The following is a 23,524-nucleotide window of genomic DNA, read 5'->3' as shown; positions in this document are numbered from 1 at the left end:
CAGGTCTCAGGAAGTGATGAGGAGCCCAAGGGCTGGAGCTCAGGGGCTCGGAGTCTCTGCAGCCAGCCCGGTCCTGGGTCCAGGTCATCCCTAAGAGTCCTCACTGGACAGGAGGGGCCAGGATGGGTTGTGGAAGCAGGAGGACACCCCCCTGGGCAGAGCCAGCAGGGCCTGGGCAGAGCCAGCAGGGCCACTCTGGGTTGCATCCCTGCCAACAAGATTCCTGGTTCGGGGCGGGGCTCCTGACACTCTTGGCTGCTCCAGGAGGAGCCCAGGGCAAGCCCCCATGTGATCTGGATGCGCTGAAAGTGAGAAGTCTCTGGCTCCACTGCCAGGACCCCATTACACTGGAAGCAACACATGTCTCAGGGCTTATACGTTTCTTTCCTTTATTTAAAAAAAAAAAACAAAAACATTTGGGGTGTGGTGTGCAGACACACCTTCCATGGCTTCGGGGAGGACACAGGCTCCAGACGGAAGCATGGGGGTGGGGTGGGGGCTGCACCCTCCAGCACCTTGGGCAGAGTACTTGCTGGGGGCTGGGAGTGGGGCTACAGGGTGGGCAGGCGGGCCAGCGGGGACGTGGCCACCATGGCTGGCCCGCAACATCACCCCTCCCAGGCAGACCCAGTCTGCCGCCCGCGTCCACAGCTGCAGGGGCGGGGAGGGGCATCCAGGGAGGCTGGACACAGATGGTCCTTTACTGGGCCCAGGGGCAGGGCCTGGGCCTGGCAGGAAGCCGGCCTGCAGGACCTTGGGAGGGCTTCAGCCCTCATCCTCAGGCAGGCTGGGGGGCCTGAGGCTCCCCAGTGAACAGAGCAGAGGCACACAAGCCCCGCATCCCAGCTAGGGCCCCGCACGCGCTCTCCTACCAGAGAAAACGGGGATTCAGGATGCACTGCCATGTGCAGCTGAAACAAACAGGAGCCAACACCCTGCACCAACCCTGAGTGGGGCTGCAGGGGTGGTGGGCGGGCGCACCCTCTGCTCAGGGCGGGGTTAGGCTGACTCTGCCCCCCAAGTCCTGAGGGGGATTGTCTCTGCCGCCCCGCCCACCCCTCTATCACCTTGGAACAGGCAGCCAGCTCACCGCACGCAGAGAGGAGCCCTCCTGGCCCTGTAGGGGCAGCGGCGTGGGCAGCAGGCACAGCAGTGGGGCCAGGCGGCCTGCCTGGGCTGGGGGGCGCCAGGCCAGTGGCCTAGGTGTAGAAGATGACTTCTGGAATCTGGCCGTCCTCCACCGATGTGCCATTGTTGTTCCCGGCCGCATAGCAGAAGGTGAAGCAGGTCTTGGCCCCTGTTGTGGGCGACTCGTGGGTCACCTTGCGTAGGCCCTTGGTGCCATAGTGGGAGTCCGGGCCCTGCGGGGAGGACCCAGCGGGTCAGCAAGGATGTGCTGCATGAGAACACAGCTCAGGGCCCACCCAGTGTGCATAGCAGGCCTCCAAAGGAGGACACGAGGTTGTGCCCTCCCAGCCTTACATCCTTAGAGGTGGGCAGTAAACTGGGAGGCGAGGTCCTGGGTGGGGCTCAGAGACCCTGAGTCTGGGCTGGGGATCAGGTTCAGGGTTGGAGTCCTGGGTAGGTTTCTGGGGTCAGGGGCCTGGGTGGGGTGGGGTCAGGCACACCTTGAGTGTGGCGCAGGCCGTGTAGTTGACGTTGGGCAGCACCTCTACCGGCTCCTTGAACATGACTCTGAAGGTGCTGGCAGAGCCATCACAGCTGAAGCCCGTGTCGTTCTGGCCCAGGACTGTGTTACTGTCCGTGTGGATGATCTAAGGGCAAGAGCCAGGCACAGCTCACCCCGGTGCCCACAACCTGGTGCCCACCCACAGGACCCCACAGAGCCTGGATCCAAGGACAGAGCTAACCTGAAAGGAGGAGGCCAATGGTGGGGGTAGAGAGGCATGGTCCTGGGTCCCCCTTGGCTAGGGGAGAGGGGTGGGATGTGAAGAAGGGGAGAGGAGAGGAAGGGGTGATCTGGGGGGACAGGGCCCAGAGGTAGGGGCAGGACCTGGATGTTCACTTGGTAATCTGTGGGCCCGTGGATAGAGCCGTAGAGCCCGAAGCCGACCACGAAGATGCGTTTGTTGACCGAGAACCTGAGGGCATCGGAGGAAGGAGATACTGAGTGACCTCGATCAACCAGGCCCCGCCCCTCCCAATGGGGAGGCCCCAATCAGGCCCCGCCCCTGTGACTTGCCCCGCCCACCTGATGCGGTCGCTCGTGCCGCTGTAGCCCCAGCGGCTCTCCACCTGCTGGAAGCGGTTGATGCTGCATTCCTTCCCGCGGAGGCAGCAGCGCGGCCGATCAATGAAGTCCACACGCGGCTTGGGATTGACGGTGAAGTGCAGGAAGAGGCTGACCACCTCACGGTCCACCAGGATCCCCGACTGCGCGGGCCCTGTGGGCACAGGAGCGAGTTGGGAAGGATGGGGCAAACCGTGAGGGCACAAAGACACCAGAAGGCAAGACATAAGACCCAGCCTCTCTTCTCTGCAAACTGTCATGGGTCCAAGCAGCCCCTGGGCAGGGGTGTGTGTGTGTGTGTGTGTGTGTGTGTGTGTGTGTGGTGGGGTGGGTGGGGGTGGGGCGCGGGGCGGTTGTTAGTGAGGGGGAAATGGCCCTTCCAAGAGTGTTTGGGGAGCGGTCCCAGGTAGACATGGGGCCAATGCTCCAATCTGCTGGCTAACTGGGCAAAATCCCTTTCAGCTACTCAGGTCTCCTGCCTTCCCCAGGGACCACCTAGGGGAACACCGTGGGTCCACAGAGCTCACGGCCCCTGCCTGTCCACCCCAGGCACCTACAGATGCGGGGGCGCTGGCCCCAAGACAGGCCTGGAGCTGGGGAAGACTCTGGAGGTGGGAGCCTCGATGCAGCAACCCAAGAGCTCAGAGGAGCTTCTGGTGGGGAAGATCAGCGTGCTGGGGTCTCCTGGGCCCCAGGGCAGGAGGATTACACCCGCCCCTGCCTACCACCTGTGGCAAGACAAGGTGCCTGCGACAGGCCTAGAAGGCACTGCCCTCCTTTACAGGAATTGCTCATTCACCAGCTTTGAGCTCGTTTCTGGGGCAGGTCAGCCATGGCCTGGCTCACAGACCCGGTAGCCCCATGTGCGCAGATTGCAGCAACAGGGGAGAGATGTCCGTGGAGCACATAAGATACAAGACTGAACACAGACAGGAACCACTCTTTAAATCTCTGCACAGAAAACAGAAAGAAAACCACCTGTGACCTCAGTCCTGACACACACAGCCAGGGTAGTCTTTGGGGGACTTTTTCCCAACCTTCTCTCTACTTTCATTTTCAAGGGGAATAGAAGGGGCAGGAAAATTCTCCAAAACACAGTTGAGTGACAAACAGCCAAAGCCCCAGAGGTCCCACCCATAGCAGAAGGACAAGGCCCAGGTCTGGCACATACCCCCAAGAGCTTGCATGTGGGGGGCGAGTGCTCCAGCCTGGGGACCCTCATGGGAGGAGGGGCGAAGGGGCCAAGGAAGGCTGGAGGGTGGTACTTCCAGGAGACCTGAGACCCTGGGGGGCTTTGGCAACCAGGTGGGCTGAGGGACCAGGAGGAGAGCTATTTCAGGGTGACAAGCGGGGTTGGAGAAAGAGGGATCCTGCAAGGCTCACATAGGTATCTTAGGTTGGGACAGCTCAACACTACAGCTGAGGGCTCTCACCTGCAGGTCCCAGCTCCCCAGGGAACACTGGGCAATGTTTGTGACATCCGTGATCATCAAGATAAGGGTGGGACTTCCCTATCAGCCCAGTGGTTAAGAACCCGCCATGCAATGCAGGGGACTCTGGTTCAATCCCTGGTCGGGAAACTAAGTTCCCACATGCCACAGGGCAACCAAGCCTATGCACCACAACCAGAGTCCATGCTCCGAAATGCAAGATCCTGCGTCCCACAACTAAGACACAACGCAGTTAAATAATTAAAATTTAAAAAAAAAGACAAGCGGGGCTCTTGGGATCGAGGGAGTGGGGCTAGGGAGGCTGCTCCACACCCCACAGTGCCCAGGACAGCCCCATCACTGTGGTGCTGCCAGGGTCTGGTATGAGGAAGTGCTAAGTATTTGATGGATAAGTGAGCCCCAGAGTACCGGAGATAGCCTCTGAGGCTGTACCCAAGTTCTGCCGTGCCACCAGGGACTGCCAGATAAAACACGGATCAGGTCAAATTCTGACCCATAAAAGAAGTGTCTCCCCACCACTGCATGGCAGACACACTGAAAAACAATCTGTTTGCTGTCGCTGTTCGATCTGGTGACCCTGAACCAGAGCAGGAACATGAACAGCATGGACCTGGGAAAGACAGGACGTGGTGCACCTGCTGTGGGCTAGAGCTCCATCCGGAACCTCCCAGGCCAGTGTGGCTCCAGGACCAACGTTGGCATCAGCCACGAAAATGACCCAAAGGGGAGGCCCAGCCTCCCTGGGGGAGGGTGCCAAGTTGGCAGCTACTGCCACATGGTCCAAAGGATTGGAGGGTCCCCATGGGGCGGGAGGCAGGGCCAGGGCCAACCCCGTCTGGTCCTGAGTGCCAACCCGAGCCCTGCAGCACGGCTCCAGACACCTCTCAGCCCTTCACAGGCTCATGGAAGACCCGGACGCCACAGCCCATCCCCTAGATGTGAGCCCCTGTTGGGGATCTGCAACACTCAAGACACACGCGTGTGGACACCTGAGATGTGGGGACTCAGGATGGTTGGCCTCTGGGGGTCATTCCAACAACAGGGTCTCAAGCCCAGTCCTGTTCTCACATGGACACGGCTGGCGCCTGACCCACTGTGGCCAGGCTGAGGGTCATGTGACTCACACTCAGGGTCACACTCGTTCTCGGTGCCCGTTACCTGCAGCAAACTCCTCAATGGTCATCAGTGGGAAGCGGATGAGGGCCAGCGCCTTGCCCAAAACCTTCCGTTTGTTCTCGGGCGTCACCTGCAGCTGCTGCCGCTGACATTCAGCCTCAGACCAACGGACGACGGCTGTGAACAGGCGCACCTCTCGGATGCCCAGTGTGTCCCGCTCCAGCACCGCCACCAGTGTGTCTGCAGGGAGGGGCTGTCAGCAGGCGTGGCCCCACCTCGGGGATGAGGTCTGATGGCCTCTGGGCGGCGACCAGTGTGCCTCACCTAGGTCGATGTCCGTGAAGCCCTCAGCTGTGATGGCGTCAGCCGTGTTCTTGTCAATGTTCTCCAGACATAGGCTGGCAAGCTGTGGTTCATCAAAAAGTCTTGCCTGGAGAGTGGGAGGACAGTAAGAGAAGAACATGTCAACACCCGGCCACATGAACCTTCGCTCCACACTGGGCATGGATTTCAAGTCCTGGGAGCCAAGCAGCAGCCCAGAGATGATCATCCTCCAGGGCCCAAGACTCACAGTAACCACTGTCTGGGGGTGGGGGTGGGGGGAGGGCAGGCTTGCACCTCAAAAGTCAGGACACTAACAGGTTCAGGCTGGAGGTGGGCCCAGTGCTCCCCAGGTCAGGCAGGAGCCTTGGGGAAAGGGCCAAGAAGGACCCATAGGACACTGCAGAGATGTGCCCCTAATATGAGAACTCATGCACAGGGTGGGGCCCAAGGACAGAGGAGATTCTGGTTCCTTTCTGCCCGGGAAGCTGTGGGGCAGCCCGAACCCACACCCCTATGCGTTGTGCTCTGCCTAGGGCTGGGCTAGAAGGCCAGGACGCCCCACATGGCTGCAGCTCTCAGGAAATGGTTGGGAACAGTCCCCACATGACAGCCCAGGCTCTAGCACTCGAGAGCAACTCAGCAGATGCACCGGGGCCCAGATACCACCGTAGCGAGGGGTCGCAGAGCCACAACTACACTTGGGTGCTGCCCTATCCCAGCCAGCTTCTCAGTGGTCCAGCCCCACCACAGTCAATGGGACCAGACAGCCTCAAACATGCCCCTCTAAAAAACTTAGTAACGGAATACCTTTCTCCCCACACCTGAGGCCTGCACAAGGGCACCAAAACGTCCAAAGGAGCACAAGAGTAACTAGGGAAACTCACCCGCAAGGTGCAGGGTACAGTGAGAGAGGAATGTATCCTTCCATAAGATTTAGCAGATACCTAAAACTCAGAAATGCGCCATCCCGACCTCTCCTGCCCCGGCAGCAGTGTCCTCACCCACCTATATCGCTGCCCAGACTCCGCACCTGTGCCCCAGCGGGTCCCATGCATTCCCCTCCCCCACATCCTTGCCCCACCCCACAGCCCCGCCTCCTGCATCCCAGCCCTGCACCTGCGTCAGCAGCATGAATGCATTGTCAGCCCGCAGGTTCTTTTTCAGGAACTCCACACAGTGGGCCTCAAGAGCAGGCACCGCGTACTTCTTGGCAGTATACAGCGTGGTCATGACCGTCTCGGGCCCGATCTGAACTTCGTCTGAGTAGAGAAACCTAGGGGCGGAGGGGGGTGTGAGGACAGCCTCCCTGCCCTCACCCTCCAGACTGGCCCAAGGAACCATCCAAACCAGCACCAGTTGCCCTCTGACCTGTGGACTTGACTCCTCAAAGGCAGTTACCAGGAAAAAGGAGCAAAGCTAAACTACCCACACGTTACCCACGGAACGTGTCTACACAGCAGGCAGCCTCTGTCCAACTCCTCTGTGGGCAGCATGGGACTTGCCCTGGGGCCATAACCCTCTGAACAACCCTCTGGCCCACCCACAGTCAGCTCAAGCTCAACTACTGATGGGACCAGAAGTGCCAGCTGGAATTGCAGATATGGTGGCCGTGGTGACCACCTGTCCTCAGGCCAACTCTTTGTGTGGGTCAGAAGTGGGGTCGATTACAAAACCACGGGGAGAGAGTGAGAAAGCAGCCCTTGGCCCATCTTGTGGAAGCACCTCAGGGTGGCCCTGGGCATGCAGGAGAAATGATGCGTGTTCACAGCAGGACAATGCACAGGAAACCACCTGAGTGTCATCCACAGGCACAGAGCGGGAGTACAAGAGAGCAAGGGTGGAAGCCCAACCCAACCGGGAACAGCCCAAAGAGCAAGTTCCTGGAAGGTGCCCCCTCTCCTGGCACTCAGCACCCCCAGAACGCACTGGAAGCCTACACAGTAGCAGCGGGGATCTGGCGGGGTCAGGGACAGAATGACCATCAATGTCAGCAGTGCTGAGGGGGACCTTGTAAGGGAACAGACTGGGACATGCGGGAGAAGACGGGTGAGCCCCTCACATACCAATGGCGGTAGTGTCCACCCTCTCAGGGGAACAGCCATGGTCACCAAAACCCAGAGATAGAAACAGCACAAATATACAGAGAGAGACAGACACAGAGATGGAGATGAGACAGAACAGCCTTTCACCCCATGTCTCACCAAGCTTAGACTAAAGGGAGGGTTTGGCTAACTGCAATCTGTCACTTTTTTTGTCTTTTTAAAAAATAGACATTATTTTAATTTTTAAAAATTATGGTAATATGTACATAAAATTTACCATTTTGACCATCAGTAGCATTAGGTACATTCGTATCATTGTGCATTCAACCCCACTATCCATCTCCAGAACTTTCTCAACTTCCCAAACTGAAATTCTGTCCCCACGAAACACCGACTCCCTGTCCCCTCCGCCAGCCCCTGGCCCCAGCATCCACTTTCTGTCTCTGGATCTGACTCCTCTAGTTCCTCCTGTTAGTGGAATCAGACGGTACCTGTCCTTTTGCATCTGGCTTATTTCACTGAGCATCCGGTTCTCAAGGTCCATCTATGTTGGAGCAAGTGTCAGAATCCTTTTGAAGGCCGAGTAATACTCCAGCATGTGGATGGATCACACCTTATCCATCCCTCATCTGTTCACGACAGCTGGGGTGCTTCCGCCTTCTGGCTGTTGCAAATCACGCTGCTATGAACGTGGGTGTGCAAATCTCTCTTCAGGTCCCTGCACCCCTGCTTTTGGATCTGTGCCCAGAGTAGGACTGCCTGAGCATGTGGTGACTCTATGTTTAGACTCTGAGGATCCTCCAGACTGTTCCCACAGTGGCTGCCCCACTTCACATTCCCCCAGAAGTGCATCAGGGCCCCCATTTCTCCATGTCCTCGAGACAACTTGTTTGTTTAATATCGATAATAGCCATCCTGGTGGGTGTGAAGTGACAGCTCACTGTGATTTTACCACATGGTTTGTAAATAAGTTTTTCTTGGCACTCAGCCCTGCCTACAGTTTACAGATTCTTCTAGGCTGCTTCTGCAGGATCAGCAGGCAGCATTGGAAGCGGCACCCCCTGCCCTCTCTCGCAGGCAGCCTGGTCTGAAAAGCTGCCTAAAGACAGGGAAGTGAGATTACTCCACCAAGTGTTTGTGATCAGCCTGCAGAATTCAGCGTGGTTAGATGGAGCTAACAGGAACTGATTTACATCTGAGGGTAACTGTGGATACCAGAGGGGAGAAGATGACACGGTTGGGGCAGGGGGCTGGGAGCATACAACACAGATGGGACTGGATATGAATGGGACTGGCCAGTCAAGGCCTTGTCCGTGGTGCTCAGAGCAGGGACAGGTTCACTCCACTTTCTCCACTCTTTTGTTCCTCTTTCTCTCCCTCCCTCTCTCTGTGGATCAATGCCATTTTTATAATCAGAAGGGAAAAGAAGTTCCCTGGCCATCCAGAGGTTAGGATTCTGCATTTCCAATGCTGAGGGCCCAGGTGTGATCCCTGGTCAGGGAACTACTAAGGTCCCCCATGTCCTGAGGCCAACAAAAGAGGCAAAAAAGTAAACTCCACATTTGAAAAGCTGTTTGGCCGTGCAGGATATCCTCCAAGCTACACATATGTCCACAGAGCTTGCCGGCCTCCTCGGTGCTGCCTCCATGGCTTCCTGCAGTCTGTGTGTGGCACCCCTACCCCAAATCACTAGATTTGTTTTAAAGTCCTTGAGAACAAAAAATTGAAACTCAGAAAGAAAAGAGGTTGAATTAAAAATTCTTACATTAGGTAATTCTGAGTACAAGGAATGAAAACTGGGAGATTCACCAACACGCGGGTGAACCTGAAACCACGATGCTCAGTGAGAGAAGCAGAGACGCAGGGTGTGATCCCACGGACAGGAAACGTCCAGAACAGGCTGATCCACAGACACAGAGAGTGGGCTCTTGGTTGTCAGGGGCTGGGGAGGGTGCGGTTCTGGGGATGGACTGTTCTGGAATTAAGAGGTGGCGGCTGGGTGCTCTGTGGAAAAACTAAATGCCACTAATAGTACACTGTACACTTTCAAGGGTGAGTTGAACAGTATGTGAAATATATTTTGACACAAAAAATGCAAAATATGAAGATGGGGGGGATGTCCAGAGCCCACCCCTCACTGAAGAGTTGAGTTCTAGAAATCTCGAGGGAGTCGCTTCTGGGATTCTGGAGGCAATATTCCCACGGTTCTATTTATTAACCATCAGGTATGTCTGTCCCACCCCTGGGTGGGAAGGACCTGGAAGGTCTTACTTGAGTAGCGCCAGGAAGGCAGCCGGCTCCACATCGGGCAGCTCGATCTCGGTGGACGTGGTAGCCATTCCCCCGTTGAACATGGCATCGAAGACAGCGCTGCCCACAGCCAGCACAAACCTAGGGAGTCAGAGAAGGCCTGGTTACCCTCTGCGAGGCCCACCAGTCCCCAACTGCCCAAGCCTGGGGTCTCTTGGGGCCCTGGGATGTGGATGGCGAGCATCCCCGCAGTAGTAACACCCTGCCCAGAGCATCCTGCCCTAGATGCTTCTGGAAGGAAGGCCCTGAGGACTGAGAAGTTAGCTCCTGTGGATCAACAGTGAGAGGGCACAGATGCAAAATCATCTCCCTGGGGCTGCACGGATGACAGCCTTCTGCCAGTTCCACAGGCCACAGGCAGCTCAGGCACCCTCCAACTCGTTCATTCCCATCATTCACTCACTCACTCACCGTTCATTCACTCACTGATTCATTCAACCACTTGCTCCCTCATTTGCTTGCTCATTCATTTATTCACTTGTTTAACCATTGCTCAACCACTCATTCACTCCCTCACTCATTTATTCACTCACTCCCTCCACTGCTCTACACACATCCCCCAGGGTCAGGCTGCCAGGGAAGGCCTGGAGGAAACGTTAGAACCGTGCTGAGTCTGTGGGGAAGGGTGTCGAGGCCAAGGGGGAGTTAGGATGTGAGTGGCCTTGGGGGCCTCAGGGTTCCACCAGTTGTGTACTCATGGTTCCCAGGCCTGCCCCATGACAGCCTTCCCAAAGAGGCCAGCCCCCTGCAAAGCCCTATTCTCTGGATTGCAAGCCACCATGCCTGCATCACACCTGCTCCCTGGGTCATATCATGACCCATGCAGGGCTCTGAGCACCCACCCCCATGCAAAATCTCTGGATTCAGCAGTGACAGCCTACTCCCTGGCTTCTCTCTGCCCAGTGACCCTCCCCACAACTCCCAGCAAACCCCACCCAGGCATACCTCATTCCCTGAAAGAAGAAGCCCGTCCAACCCTGCTGCTACCCACTCCTGCATCGTGGATGTGTGCTCCCAGCTCTGCCATGCCCTGGTCAGGCCCCCAGTCCTGCACAGGGTTTAACAGCACCCCAAAGGCCAGGCCAGAGATGGGGGCCAGGTGAGAAGCCGAATGTAGTGGATGAAAGGAGTGTCCCCAAAGTCACATCCCCCTGGAACGTCAGGATGGGACCTCATCTGGAAACAGGGTCTTTGCAGATGTCCCTTGCTAAGCCCAGGCTACCCTCATCCAGGCTGGGCCCTGACGCAATGGCTTATGATAAGACACCAAGGAGAGGCCGCACGGTGAGTGAGGCAGAGACTGAGGTGAAGCATCCATAAGCGCAGGCTGCCTGGGGCCCCAGAAGCTGGCAGAGCCTCTGGAGGGAGCACAGCCTTGCCATAGCCCATAGTAGACTTCTGGGTTCCAAGAGAGGATGACTGATGTGGCTTGCTCCACCACCTGGCCACCCCAGGATGCCCACGCCCTGTTCAGCTGCTAGCCCTGTTGTGTCCTCGGAGCCCCACTCATTCGCCGCAGCATCTGGGTCTCCAGCCCCACACACAATCCATATTTGCAATGCTTTCCTATTCCTCCTTTCTCCTAGATACAACAGAGCATCTTGATCTTCTATCGGGAAAACCTTCCCTGACGATTCACTGGCAGGACATAAGAGGCAGACCAACCGGGCCTGGTGTGTCTGTGCAGGGCCCAGGATGGTGGGCTATACATGTCCTCAGTGTTCCCAGTGGACAAGGTGACAAACTTCAGGCCTGGAAGAGCAACTGGGCCCAGGGGAGTCTGATCATCTCCACCTGCAGCCCTGCCCACCAGGCCCCTCACTGGCCTCCTGCCAGGAGTCTCCTATCCCCACTTCTCCGTCCACCCTCAAAACCATGATGATGAATATGGCAAATCAAAACCGCCACGAGGGGACTTCCCTGGCAGGCCAGTGGTGAAGGATCCACCCACCAATGCAGGGGACGCAGGTGTGATTCATCCCACATGGAGCAGCTCTATACAGTCAGCAAAAACAAGGCCAGGAGCTGACTGTGGCTCAGACCCTGAACTCCTTACTGGAAAATTCAGACTTAAATTGAAGAAAGTAGGGAAAACCATAGACCATTCAGGTATAACCTAAATCAAATCCCTTAGGATTATACAGTGGAAGTGACAAATAGATTCAAGGGATTAGATCTGATAGAGTGTCTAAAGAACTATGGATGGAGGTTCCTGACATTGTACAGGAGGGTGGTGATCAAAACCATCCCCAAGAAGAAGAAATGCAAAAAGGCAAAATGGTTACCTGAAGAGGCCTTACAAATAGCTAAGAAAAGAAGAGAAATGAAAGACAAAGGAGAAAAGAAAAGATATATCCATCCAAATGCAGAGTTCCAAAGAATAGCAAGGAGGTAAGAAAGCCTTCCTCAGTGATCAATGGAAAGAAATAGAGGAAAACAACAGAATGGGAAAGGCCAGAGATCTCCTCAAGAAAACTAGAGATACCAAGGGAATGATGCTTTTGAACTGTGGTGTTGGAGAAGACTCTTGAGAGTCCCTTGGACTGCAAGGAGATCCAACCAGTCCATTCTAAAGGAGATCAACCCTGGGATTTCTTTGGAAGGACTGATGCTAAAGCTGAAACTCCAGTACTTTGGCCACCTCATATGAAGAGCTGACTCACTGGAAAAGACTTTGATGCTGGGAGGGATTGGGGGCAGGAGAAGGGGACAACCGAGGATGAGATGGCTGGATGGCATCACTGACTCAATGGACGTGAATCTGAGTGAACTCTGGGAGTTGGTGATGGACAGGGAGGCCTGGCGTGCTGCGATTCATGGGGTCGCAAAGAGGCGGACACAACTGAGCGACTGAACTGAACTGAACTCAAGGGAACATTTCGTGCAAAGACAGGCACAAAAATGGACAGAAACAGTATGGACCTAACAGAAGCAGAAGATATTAAGAAGACGTGGCAAGAATACACAGAAGAACTATACAAGAAAGATCTTAATGATCCAGAAAACCACGATGGAGTGATCACTCACCTAGAGCCAGACATCCTGGAGTGTGAAGTCAAGTGGGCCTTAGGAAGCATCACTACGAACAAAGCTAGTGGAGGTGATGGAATTCCAGCTGAGCTACTTCAAATCCTAAAAGATGATACTGTGAAAGTGCTGCACTCAATAGGCCAGCAACTTTGGAAACCTCAGCAGTGGCCACAGGACTGGAAAATGTGTTTTCATTCCAATCCCAAAGAAAGGCAATGCCAAAGAATGTTTACCACACAACTGCAATCATCTCACACCCTAGCAAAGTAATGCTCAAATTCTCCAAGCGAGGCTTCAACACTATGTGAGCCAAGAACTTCCACATGTTGAAGCTGGATTTAGAAAAGGCAGAGGAACCAGGGCTCAAATTGCCAACATCCTTTGGATCATAGAAAAAGCAAGAGAATTACAGAAAAACATCTGCTTCATTGACTATACTAAAGCCTCTGACTGTGTGAATCACAACAAACTGAAAAATTCTTCAAGAGATGGGAATAGCAGACCACCATACCTGCCTCCTGAGAAATCTGTATGCAGGCCAAGAAGCAACACTTCAAACCGGACATGGAACAACAGACTGGTTCCAAATTGAAAGGAGTATATCAAGGTTGTATATTGTCACCTTGCTTATTTAACTTATACACAGAGTACACCAGGTGAAATGCCAGGCTAGATGAAGCACAAGCTGGAATCAAGGTTGCCAGAAGAAATAGCAATAACCTTGGATATGCAGATTACACCACCCTTATGGCAGAAAGTGAAGAGAAACTAAAAAGAGCCTCTTGACAAAGGTGAAAGAACACAGTGAAAAAGCTGGCTTTAAAACTCAACAGTCAAAAAACAAAGATCATGGCATCTAGTCCCATCACTTTATGGCAAATAGATGGGGAAACAATAGAAAGAGTGACGTGTTTTATTTTGGGGGGGCTCCAAAATGACGGTGACTGCAACCATGAAAATTAAAAGATGTTTGCTCCTTGGAAGAAAACCTATGACAAACCTAGATAGGATATTGAAAAGCAGAGACATTAGTTTGCTGACAAAGGTCCATCTAGTCAAAACTATGTTTTTTTCTTCCAGCAGTCATGTATGGATGTGAGAGTTCCACCATTAAGAAAGCTTAGTGCTTAAGAATTGATGCTTCTGAACTGTGGTAGTAGAGAAGACTCTTGAGAGTCCCTTGGACAACAAGGAGATCAAACCAGTCAATTCTAAAGGAAATCAGTTTGAATATTCATTGGAAGGACTGATGCTGAAGCTGAAGCTCCAATACTCTGGCCACCTGACGCGAAGAAAGGACTCATCTGAAAAGATCCTGATGCTGGGAAAGGTTGAAGGCAGGAGAAGGGGACAACAAAGGATGAGATGGTTGGATGGCATCAGTGACTTGATAGACATGAGTCTGAGCAAGCTCTGGGAGTTGGTGATGGACAGGGAAGCCTGGTGTGTACAGTTCACGGGGTGGCAGAGACGGACCCGACTAAGCAACTGAACTGAACTGACACGCCCCAGGGCAACTAAGCCCACGTGCCACAACTAGTGAGCCCATGCACCATAACTAGAATTCCATGCGACACAAGCAAAGATCCCACATGAGGCCATGAAGATCCTGAGTGCTGCAACTAAGATATGATGCAGCCAAATAAATTAAAAAAAAAAAAAAAACCACCACAAGCCACTCCAGTATTCTTGCCTGGAAAAATTCCACGGACAGAGGAGCCTGGTGCATTACAGTCCAGAGTCGCAAAGAGTCGGACACAGCTGAGCACGCACGCACTTACAGTGATAAGAGATAAAAATTAATGAGAAAGTATGATGGAAATGCAGTATCAAAGCAAAAGCATCAGTTAAAAAAAAACCCACCATGAGACATGACCTTATCCCTTGGACCACCAGCTAGAATAAAAAACCTAGACAATGACGAGAGCTGCTGAGGATGTGGAGAAATCAGAGTCCTCAAGCAGGGTGACAGGGGCGGGGGTCATGAGGTATGTAGCTGTGGTGGATAGGCCAGTGGGTCACCAGGGGGCGAAACATGAAGTTCCCGTCGACCCGGCAGTGCCACTCTCAGGTTATGTGCCTGAGAGAAGTGAACACACACGTCCGCACAAAACCTGTGCAAGAGCATTCAGCGTGTCATGATCCACAGACTCCTGAAGATGCAAGCGACCCAATGTCCATCAACAGATGACAGACGAGCAATGAACACACCATCCATACAAAGTGGTCCATCCATACAAGGGGTGTTAGTTACCTTAAGAAGGAGATTTGGACTCATGTTACAACACAAACAGACGTTGAGAACATGATGCTCAGTGAGAGAAGCCAGACACAGAATAACACAGAGTTTGGTTCAACTCACAGGTCCCTAAAGGAGTCAGATCCACAGAGACAGGGAAAAGATGGTGGGGCCAGGGGCTGGGGAAGGCGATGGGGAGTCAGTGTTCCATGGGGACAGAGTTTTGGTGGGGACGGTTGCAAACAACATGAATATGCTTAGTGCCACCAAGCTGTGCACTTAAAAATGGTTAAAAGGGTGAATTTTATGGTATGTGTATTTTACAACTTAAAAACTAAAAAGAAAGAAAGAATGACATACTACCCTGAAGGGACAGGGAAGAAAGACCAGCTAAGCAGCTTTGGGAAACAGGTTAAAGGCCAAAAGAACTGCATACAAATACTGTGCTTCATGCAGAAAAAGCATTTTTCACAGGAGAGGGAAAGCAGCTCTGAAACTACACATATTGTGCCACTAAGCAGACATGTGCAGAATGAGAGCCAGGTTCTCAGAACTGGAGAAGAGAGTTACAGGTGAGGGGAAGGGCGGCTGGGACAAACTCTCCAAGGCTGAGCCAGAGTCAGAGGGACTCAAGTTGATCTCGTGGCCTTTAGGTGGGTGAATGGACGGATGGACAGACAGACTAGATGGATGGATGGAGACAGAGACACAGAAATAAAGATTGTGTGTGTGCTGGTATATTTCCTCGCTCTAATCTGCTAAGAAGGTCTCTAAACAACAATACCCCAGCAGCAGTGAGCACACCCAGCACCTGTATCTTGGTTTCTAAATACCATTTTCCACTAAAAGGAGAAATGGTTGATTCCTGGGCTGAAGGAGGGGAAGGATGAGATGAACTTGGGGTATCCTGTGGGGCCAAAAAGTAAAGTCATTCTCCCAACATAACAGGTCAGTGTTAAAAGGAATTGAGCCAACTGTAAGGACTTCCAAAGGCTAAATCTGGGACAGTAATGCTCATACCAGACAATGACCCACAGGATAAACAACTGTGAGTCCATGATGAAATAAATATATAACGGAGGACGTGTGTGAGCAAGGGGGAAGGGACAGCTTTTCCTTTCAGAATCCCAGTTAACAAATGGAGAAGGAGTTACGAAAATAGGAAATCACCATATGGCAGCTGCCAGAGTAAACAACTCTTTCCAGCTAGAACCACCATCCACAGATACTCCAACAGCGGGCAAAGGAGGAGCAGAAAGGGGATGTCTACACAGAGCACCCCTCAGGAGGGAAGGGTGATGACGAGGGGACGGCAGGGACATCCCAGTGGAGAAACCTGCCCTGTGGCCAAGGCTCACGGGACAGATGGACAGCACAGGCTCAGAAGTTTTACATTAAACACACGAAGGGTGTGAGAGGAGAAAGATGAGGAAAGATACACCCTGCAGACAGAAAGCACCAGTGAGCCGGAGTGGTTGCCCTGATACCAGACAAGACAGATGTGAAGACAGGGAATGTTACTGGAAAATGGACGTTTCCTACGAACAGAAGGTCAGTACACAGGAATGGGTAACAGCGCAAACAAACACACAACTGAGTCCCAAACCACACAAAGAGAAACCAAGCATAAAGAGGCGGAAGAGACAATCCAACAGTTTCCACTGGAGGTTTTAACACCTCACTCTTCACAACTTACCAACAGCCAGACTGAACAATGCCACCAACATACCTTTATGGAACCCTCAGCCCAGGGGCTTCCCCAGTGGTCCAGGGCTTAAGAATCCATCTTCCAGTGTAGGGGACTCAGCTTGGATTCCTGGTCAGGGAACTAGGATCCCACGGGCCATGGGGAAACTGAGCCCCCATGTTACAACTACAGAGCTTGCATGCCACTAGAGGTTCTGCATGCTGCAAACAAGACCTGACACAGCCAAATAAATAAAGATTTCTTAAACTCCCCAAACAAAACCCTCAGCCCAGTGACGGCAAAATGCACACTCCAGGAATATTCTCCAGGACAGACCAGGTACAAGGTGAAACAAATATACTTACAGGCACTGAAAGAAGTCAAAGCTTATTCTCCAAACAGAGGAATTAAATTATACATCAATAACAGAAAGATCTCTGAGAAATTCCCAAATATTTGGAAATGAAACAACACTTCTAAGTAACCCATGGGTCAGGGAAGGAACACAAGGAGAATTAGAAAAGATCTTGACTGGGTCAAAAATGCACACGGCACATCACAGTGTAAGGAATGCAGCTGAAACACTGCTTGGGGTAAACATTATGTATCCATTAAATAAAGATCTAAAATCAGCAACCTAAGCTTCTGGGAATTAACTGGAGATCCAGTGGTTAGGACTTGGCACTTTCACTGCCAGGGTCCAGGTTCTATCCCTGGTCAGGGAATGAAGATCTCACAAGACATGCACAGAGTGACCAAAAATTAATAAAAAATAAAATCAGCAAGGTAATATTCCATCTCAGGAATCTAGAAAAGGAAGAGCAAATCAAGCCCAAAGAACAAAGAAGATAGTAAAAGTGGGAGCAGGAATTAATGAAACTGGGAATCAGAAAATAGAGATAAATCAATGAAACCAAAAGGTCACTCTTTGAGGGGAAAAATCTCTGCTAGAACTTTAGCTAGACTGATCAAGAAAAAAAAACACAAGTTACCAAAATCAGAAATGAAAACAGAATATCACTACGACCGATGGTAAAAGAATTTTGAAACAACTTTATGTCAACAAAGACAACTTAGAGGAAATGGATGACTTCCTATAAAGACAAACTGCCAACACTCACTGAAGACAGAGAAATCTAAACAAACAAATAACAAGTGAACTAGTCACTAAAAATCTTCTGGGACTTCCTTGGTAGTACAGAGGGTAAGAATCTGCCTGTCAGTGCAGGGGACATGGGTTCAATCTCTGATCTAGAAAGATCCCACATGCCCTGGGGCAACGAAAGACTACACACTGCAACTACTGAGCCCACGTGCCTAGAGCCTGTGCTGTGCAATGAGAAGCCACGTAATGAGAGGCCCACACACTGCAATGAAGAACGGCCCCTGCTCACCACAACTAGAGAAAGCCCTCGTGCAGCAACGAAGACCCAGCACAACCAATTAAAAAACAATATCTTCCCACAGGGAATTCCCTGGTGGTCCAGTGGTTAAGACTCTGAGCTTCCACTGTAGGGGGCACAGGTTCGATCACTGTCTAGGGAACTAAGATCCCATAAGCCCCATAAGCCCCACAGTGCAGCAAAAAAAAAAGAAAAAAGAAAATAATCTCCCCACAAGGAAAAGCCCATTCCCAGAAGAAATTAACACCAACCCTCTGCATATTCTTCTAGAAAGCAGAAGAGGAGGGAACATTTCCCAATTCACCTATGAGGCCAAAAACATTACTGAGACCTCGGGCATCATGGAGGGTGGGGAATGGGGAAGCCACTTTGGAAACCAGTTTGGCGGTTTCTTAAAATGTCACATGTAAGTGTTACCTTGTGGTTCCAACATTTGACCCTCAAGGTATTTACCCAAAAGGAACAGTACTTCCATACACAGATTTCTGCACAAATGTTGAATGTTCATGGCAGTATTATTCCTTATAATAAAAAGCTAGAAATAACCTGTTTAACCTGTATGCCCGTATAACCCATATGACTGGTGAATGGACAAAGTGTGGTCCATCCATGCAATGGGATTCAGCAGTAAGATGAATTACTTTGGTAATAAAAAGAAATGAGCTGTCGATTCAAGGATGTGGATGGATCTCACAAATAAGACACTGAATGAAAGAAGCCAGATCAAAACCTACACATTCTGTCATTCTAATTATATGAGATTTCTACAAATGGCAAAACTAGAGCCTGTGCTCCACAACAAGAGAAGCCACTGCAATGAGAATCCCGCACACTGCAACTAGAGTGCGGCCCCCGCTCGATGCAACTAGAGGAAAGCCCACACAGCAACGCAGACCCAGGGCAGCCAAAAATAAATAGATTTAAAAAAAAGAGAAAGACTCAGTTTGGGAATTCCCTGGCAGTCCAGTGGTTAGGATTCTACGCTTTCACTGCTGAGGTTGAAAGGTTCAATCACTGGTCAGGGAACTAAGATGCTTTGAGCCATGTGGTGTAGCTGAGAAAACAAGATTTGGTTCCTCAGTTGTGAGGGCCACATTTCAAGTGCTCAGTAGCCATGTGTGACTAGAGGCTAGGACTGGAGAGGACAGATCTAGAACATTCCCACTGTCACAGAAAAGTCTACTGGACAGTACTGGACCATGGAATCAGTGGAACAGCTATTAACACCAAAAAGGATTCAGAAAGAAATCATTCCAGTGGATAAAAGTAAATGTGCAAGGCCCCACAGCTTCCCAGCAAGAACCAGCTAAGAAATATGTAATGGAGAAACTATTCGCAACAGAAAAAACAAAAACTGGAAAAAAAAAAAAAAAAAACCAACACCTAGCAATAAATGCGCATGAGCTACATGCTGCTAAGTCACTTCAGTCGTGTCCGACTCTGTGCGGCCCCAGAGACGGCAGCCCACCAGGCTCCCCTGTCCCTGGGATTCTCCAGGCAAGAACACTGGAGTGGGTTGCCATTTCCTTCTCCAATGCATGAAAGTGAAAAGTGAAAGTGAAGTTGCTCAGTCGTGTCTGACTCTTAGCGACCCCATGGAACATGGCTCCTCCATCCATGGGATTTTCCAGGCAAGAGTACTGGAGTGGGGTGCCATTGCTCTTGCACACAAGAGCTATGTGAAGAGACTATAAAACTGGGAGTTCCCTGGTGGTCCAGGAGTTAGGACTCCATACTCTCACTGTCGAGGGGGCCTGGGTTCAATCACCAGAGAGGAAACTAAATCCCAAAATCCGGCAGTGTGGCCAAAAAACCCAAAAAACATAAAACTACAAAACTTCCCGACGGAAACACAAAAGCACCGTGCATAAATGGAGACAACATGTGCCCATACTTTGTATACTAAACTGTCAGCTCTCCCAACCTGGTATCTTTGCTAAGTCAAACCCCTCCAGTTATTTCTTTAGCATTTGAGAAACTGATTCTAAAGATTATAGGGAATGTATGGCAAAACCAATACAGAATTGAAAAGTAAAATAAATAAATAAATAAATAAATAAAAATAAAGATTATAGGGAACCACTGACCCAGGGACTGGTCAAATACAGCCCTTGGGCCCAATCCAGCCCACCAGTTGTTTTTGTAAATAAAGTTTTACTGGCACACAGCCATGCACATTCATTTCTGTCCTGTTGTATTCACACTGCTACAGCAGAATTAAGCAGTTGGGACACAGACCATGTGGCCTACTGACTACTTATTGTCTGGCTCTTTACAAAAATTTGCTGGTACTGTGCTGGAAGGTAAATTCCACGGGGAAAGAGATGTCTTTTATTAGCACCATTTCAGAGACTGCTGGATTGAGCAAGGGATGGACAGGAAGAAGGGATGGACAGATGGGTAACTGATCCTGAAACAGCTAAATGTGTGAGACAAGCTGAAAAAGCCTTCACAAAAAGTCTTGAACAAAACTGGGAAGACCAGCCACAGCAGTTGTCAAAATCCACCATAAAGCCACAGTCACCAAAAAACGTGCTATTTAGCTAAGCACACACAGAGACTGCTGTACTTTGGGGACATCTCTATGCTGCTAAGTCTCCAGTGATATGTGAAAAAAGGTATTTTAGATATTAACGTGGGGCCATCAAACTGTACAGTGCTACCCTGAAGATGCTCAGCGCTTCCTCAGAGGGAGCCCTGTGAGTATAGACACTGGACTGATGCATTTCCTGAGCACCCAGTGTGCCAGGCATTTTCCTGGGCTTGGCAGGAGGGAAAGCGCAAGACGTTGCTCACAGCAAGCCAAGGACAGCCATCACAGAGGAAGTTAGAAGGAAAAAGAGTTATGAAAAAGCAGTACATTGGAGAGGGGATGGGGGTGGGAGGGAGACTCTGAACGAGGCCTGAGCTTGCCCTGGCCAGAGCTGGCCCCTCTGCCATTACGTATGCCAGGCCCTCCTGCGCCCCATGCACCAGGTTGCCCTTCACCCAGAGTGCAAGCCATTCTGCGCCCCAGCCCCAGATCACCACAAGCGTGGATCCTGGGAAATGGTGGCTGCAGACCCAACAACCTTTCTGGAAGTTGGCATGAGCCCTGCCCTCAGTCTGCTTTGTGAAGTAAGCTCAGGTCCAGTTCAACAGTCACCAGCTCTGCACTAATGCCCCTCCCGCCCCAGGCCCTGTTTCTGAATCCCACGTGGCATTTACTTGTGTCCTCGGGCTCCTCCCAGGACCTTCCTGGGGACCCTCCGGTGTCTTGGCCCTGAGGCATGCCCCACTGGGTTTATCTGGTTATTTTCTCCAGGTGGACTGGTTTCCTGGGACTCCTCTAACAAATTACCGCAAATTGGGTGACTTGAGAGGATCTCATGTTCTGGAGGCTACAGGTCCAAGATCAGGGCCATGCTCCCAGCAAGGCTCTGCCCTTCTCAGCTTCTGGGGCCCCCAGGCAGACTGTGGCTTGTGGCCACATCCCTCCAGTCTCTGCCCAGTCCCTCTTCTCCATGTCTCTCACATGGGCACTTGACACTTGTTGGATTTAGTGCCGTTCAGATTATCCAGGATGATCTCTTCTTGAAACTCTTAATCACATCTGCAAAGACCCTTTTCCCAATAAGGTCCCGTTCATGGGTTCTGGGCATTGGGACGTGGACACAACTTGGGGGCCACCATCAACCCATGACACTGGGACTCAGGGCTGGGGGTGGAGCACACCAGGGGGAGGAGTCTTTCCTGCTGGGGGTGCTGACACCCCCAGGACCATCAACTTAGCCACTTGGTTAAGGGGCATCTGCCGGGTTTCCCCAAGGTGGGGTTCCAATCTGCTCCTTACAAACCAGTCCCTAATGCAGCCCATCTGGGAGGGAGGCGGGGGTGAGGTCCAGCCTGGAGCTGGGCGCATGCTGTGATGAATTCTCCCCACTCCTGTCTGCTCCAGCAGCAATGCTCCAGAGTGTTTCCTGGAGCACCAGGTTACATCCCCACCAGCCTGTGAGGCCAGCCTGTATGGAGGTTGAGCCCAGGCACTGTGATTAGGGCCTGGTTAGTCCCAGGGTTGGTTGGTCACAGGGTCCACCCTCCCAGTGGCCCCAGGAAGGAAGTGTCTAATGGTCGGTCCCAGGTCATAGGGGTGGAGGGAAACTGAGGCTCAGGAGAGCCCAGGGTCACTCACGCAACTGATCGCGGCAGGTAACATTTCACAATGCAAATGAAATAACAACCCAAAGGCTGAAAAGAAAAGGAACTAGAACCTTCCATCAAAAGGATCCACAGAGCAGGAATATGAAACAAGAAAGGCATGACGGAGGCTGGGGGCTCCTGGGTCACAAGGCAACCAGCCCCCTACAGGGAATTCGCAGGGGAGGGGAGAGGGTTAGGGCAGGGACAAGCCCCAGGAGGTCCTGGGGACGCCCTCACAGGCCTGAAACCTTCCTTGGACAGGAATCTAGTCCCAGATGCACATAAATAACCAAGAAAGGGCCAGAGAGAAGAATCTTGAAGACACAGGCCAAGTAAAAGCCACACATCAGAATGGTGAAGACAACCCTCACAGCGGGTTGGGGACTCTCCAGGCAGAGTTGCAAGAACCCCCCAGTCCCCTCCCCCAACAGAACCCTCCCAGCATCCCCCAGTAAGCAGTTGGCAGGGTGGTCTCTGATACCAGCCCCGCCCCAACCAGGAGTCTGGAGGCTGCACCCCTGAGACTGGCAGAGATGTGGGCCTGCACCAGGGAAAACCCCATTCAAGAGAAGACCTGGGATGTACGGTGTCAGGGTCTGGGGTTCACGAGGTGGGAGTCTAGCAGGGCTCTGGGGGGTCCCAGCCCCAGGAAGGGGCACTCGGGGGAAGAGGTCACTGGGGCCCAGTGGAGGAGGCGGAAGGAGATGGGGTCTCTGCAGGACCTCCGGACGTCCAGGCTGGGGTCTGCAAGGCCTGGAAAGCCTGGCAGGGGTTGAAGGGTCACAGAGATGCAGCGAGTGAAAGAGGTCAGCGGACCTGGGAGATTTCATGGGCATGAGCGCAGGATCAGGGATCACAGAGCCAGGAGACTCCAATGAGGGTGGAGGGGCAGGGATCGCAGGAGCGGACCATGGCTAGTATCTGGAAGTCCGGGCTGGACGGAGGCCTGGCAGGGTCACAGGGCCTTAAGGGTGCTGGGGCCCGGGGGCGGTGGGGGAGGGCAGGTACCCAGGACAGCAGGGGTTCCAGGAATGGCGGGTGCTGGGTCCCCGGGGCTGGCGGTTTTCCTGAGGGGAGGCGGGGAGCGGGATCCCAGGAATGACTGAATCCTGGGGAGGGGGTGGGGGTAGGGGTCCGGTCCCGGGGATGACCGGGTCCCGGGGATGACCGGGTCCCGGGAAGCGGCAGCGTCTTGGGGAATGGCGGAGTCCCGGGGGGCGGGCCTCGGTGCTAACCCGGTCCCGGGTCGGGCGGCGGTCCCGGACGGCGGCCCACCTGTGCGCCGGGATGCGCTGCGCGCCGAGCCCCTTGCCCACCAGGAAGTGCACGTCGCAGAGCACCTCGTTGTTGAAGAGGAAGGCGAAGCGCTCCTTCACCGTGGGCTTGGTGGCCTGCCAGTTGTAGACGGGCTCGCGGAGAAGCGCCGCCGCCCCCGGCTCCTCGGCCGCCCGCTCCCCGCCCGCCGCGGCCTGCGCGCCCGGCCCCGACACCG

At 52.7% G+C, this 23,524-nt stretch overlaps 1 protein-coding gene across 1 annotated transcript in view; it reads right to left on the bottom strand.

The window, feature by feature from the left end:
• Nucleotides 1-365: 365 nt before the first annotated feature.
• The window catches only part of BTBD2 (BTB domain containing 2), a 23,660-nt gene continuing 501 nt past the window's right edge, over nucleotides 366-23,524 (bottom strand). The window contains exons 2-10 of the mRNA XM_040241562.1: nucleotides 23,308-23,522; nucleotides 9,456-9,575; nucleotides 6,259-6,415; nucleotides 5,143-5,248; nucleotides 4,861-5,058; nucleotides 2,213-2,405; nucleotides 2,015-2,102; nucleotides 1,629-1,775; nucleotides 366-1,361 (exon numbers count right to left, since the gene is read on the bottom strand). Coding sequence (XP_040097496.1) covers nucleotides 1,200-1,361; nucleotides 1,629-1,775; nucleotides 2,015-2,102; nucleotides 2,213-2,405; nucleotides 4,861-5,058; nucleotides 5,143-5,248; nucleotides 6,259-6,415; nucleotides 9,456-9,575; nucleotides 23,308-23,522 — 1,386 coding nt within the window. The 3' untranslated portion in view covers nucleotides 366-1,199. The remainder of the gene's footprint in view (nucleotides 1,362-1,628; nucleotides 1,776-2,014; nucleotides 2,103-2,212; nucleotides 2,406-4,860; nucleotides 5,059-5,142; nucleotides 5,249-6,258; nucleotides 6,416-9,455; nucleotides 9,576-23,307; nucleotides 23,523-23,524) is intronic.

This window comes from Oryx dammah, unplaced genomic scaffold (genome assembly GCF_014754425.2).
Source record: "Oryx dammah isolate SB20612 unplaced genomic scaffold, SCBI_Odam_1.1 HiC_scaffold_5, whole genome shotgun sequence".
Taxonomy (NCBI): Eukaryota; Metazoa; Chordata; class Mammalia; order Artiodactyla; family Bovidae; genus Oryx; species Oryx dammah.
This window is presented reverse-complemented; position numbering and strand designations above follow the sequence as displayed.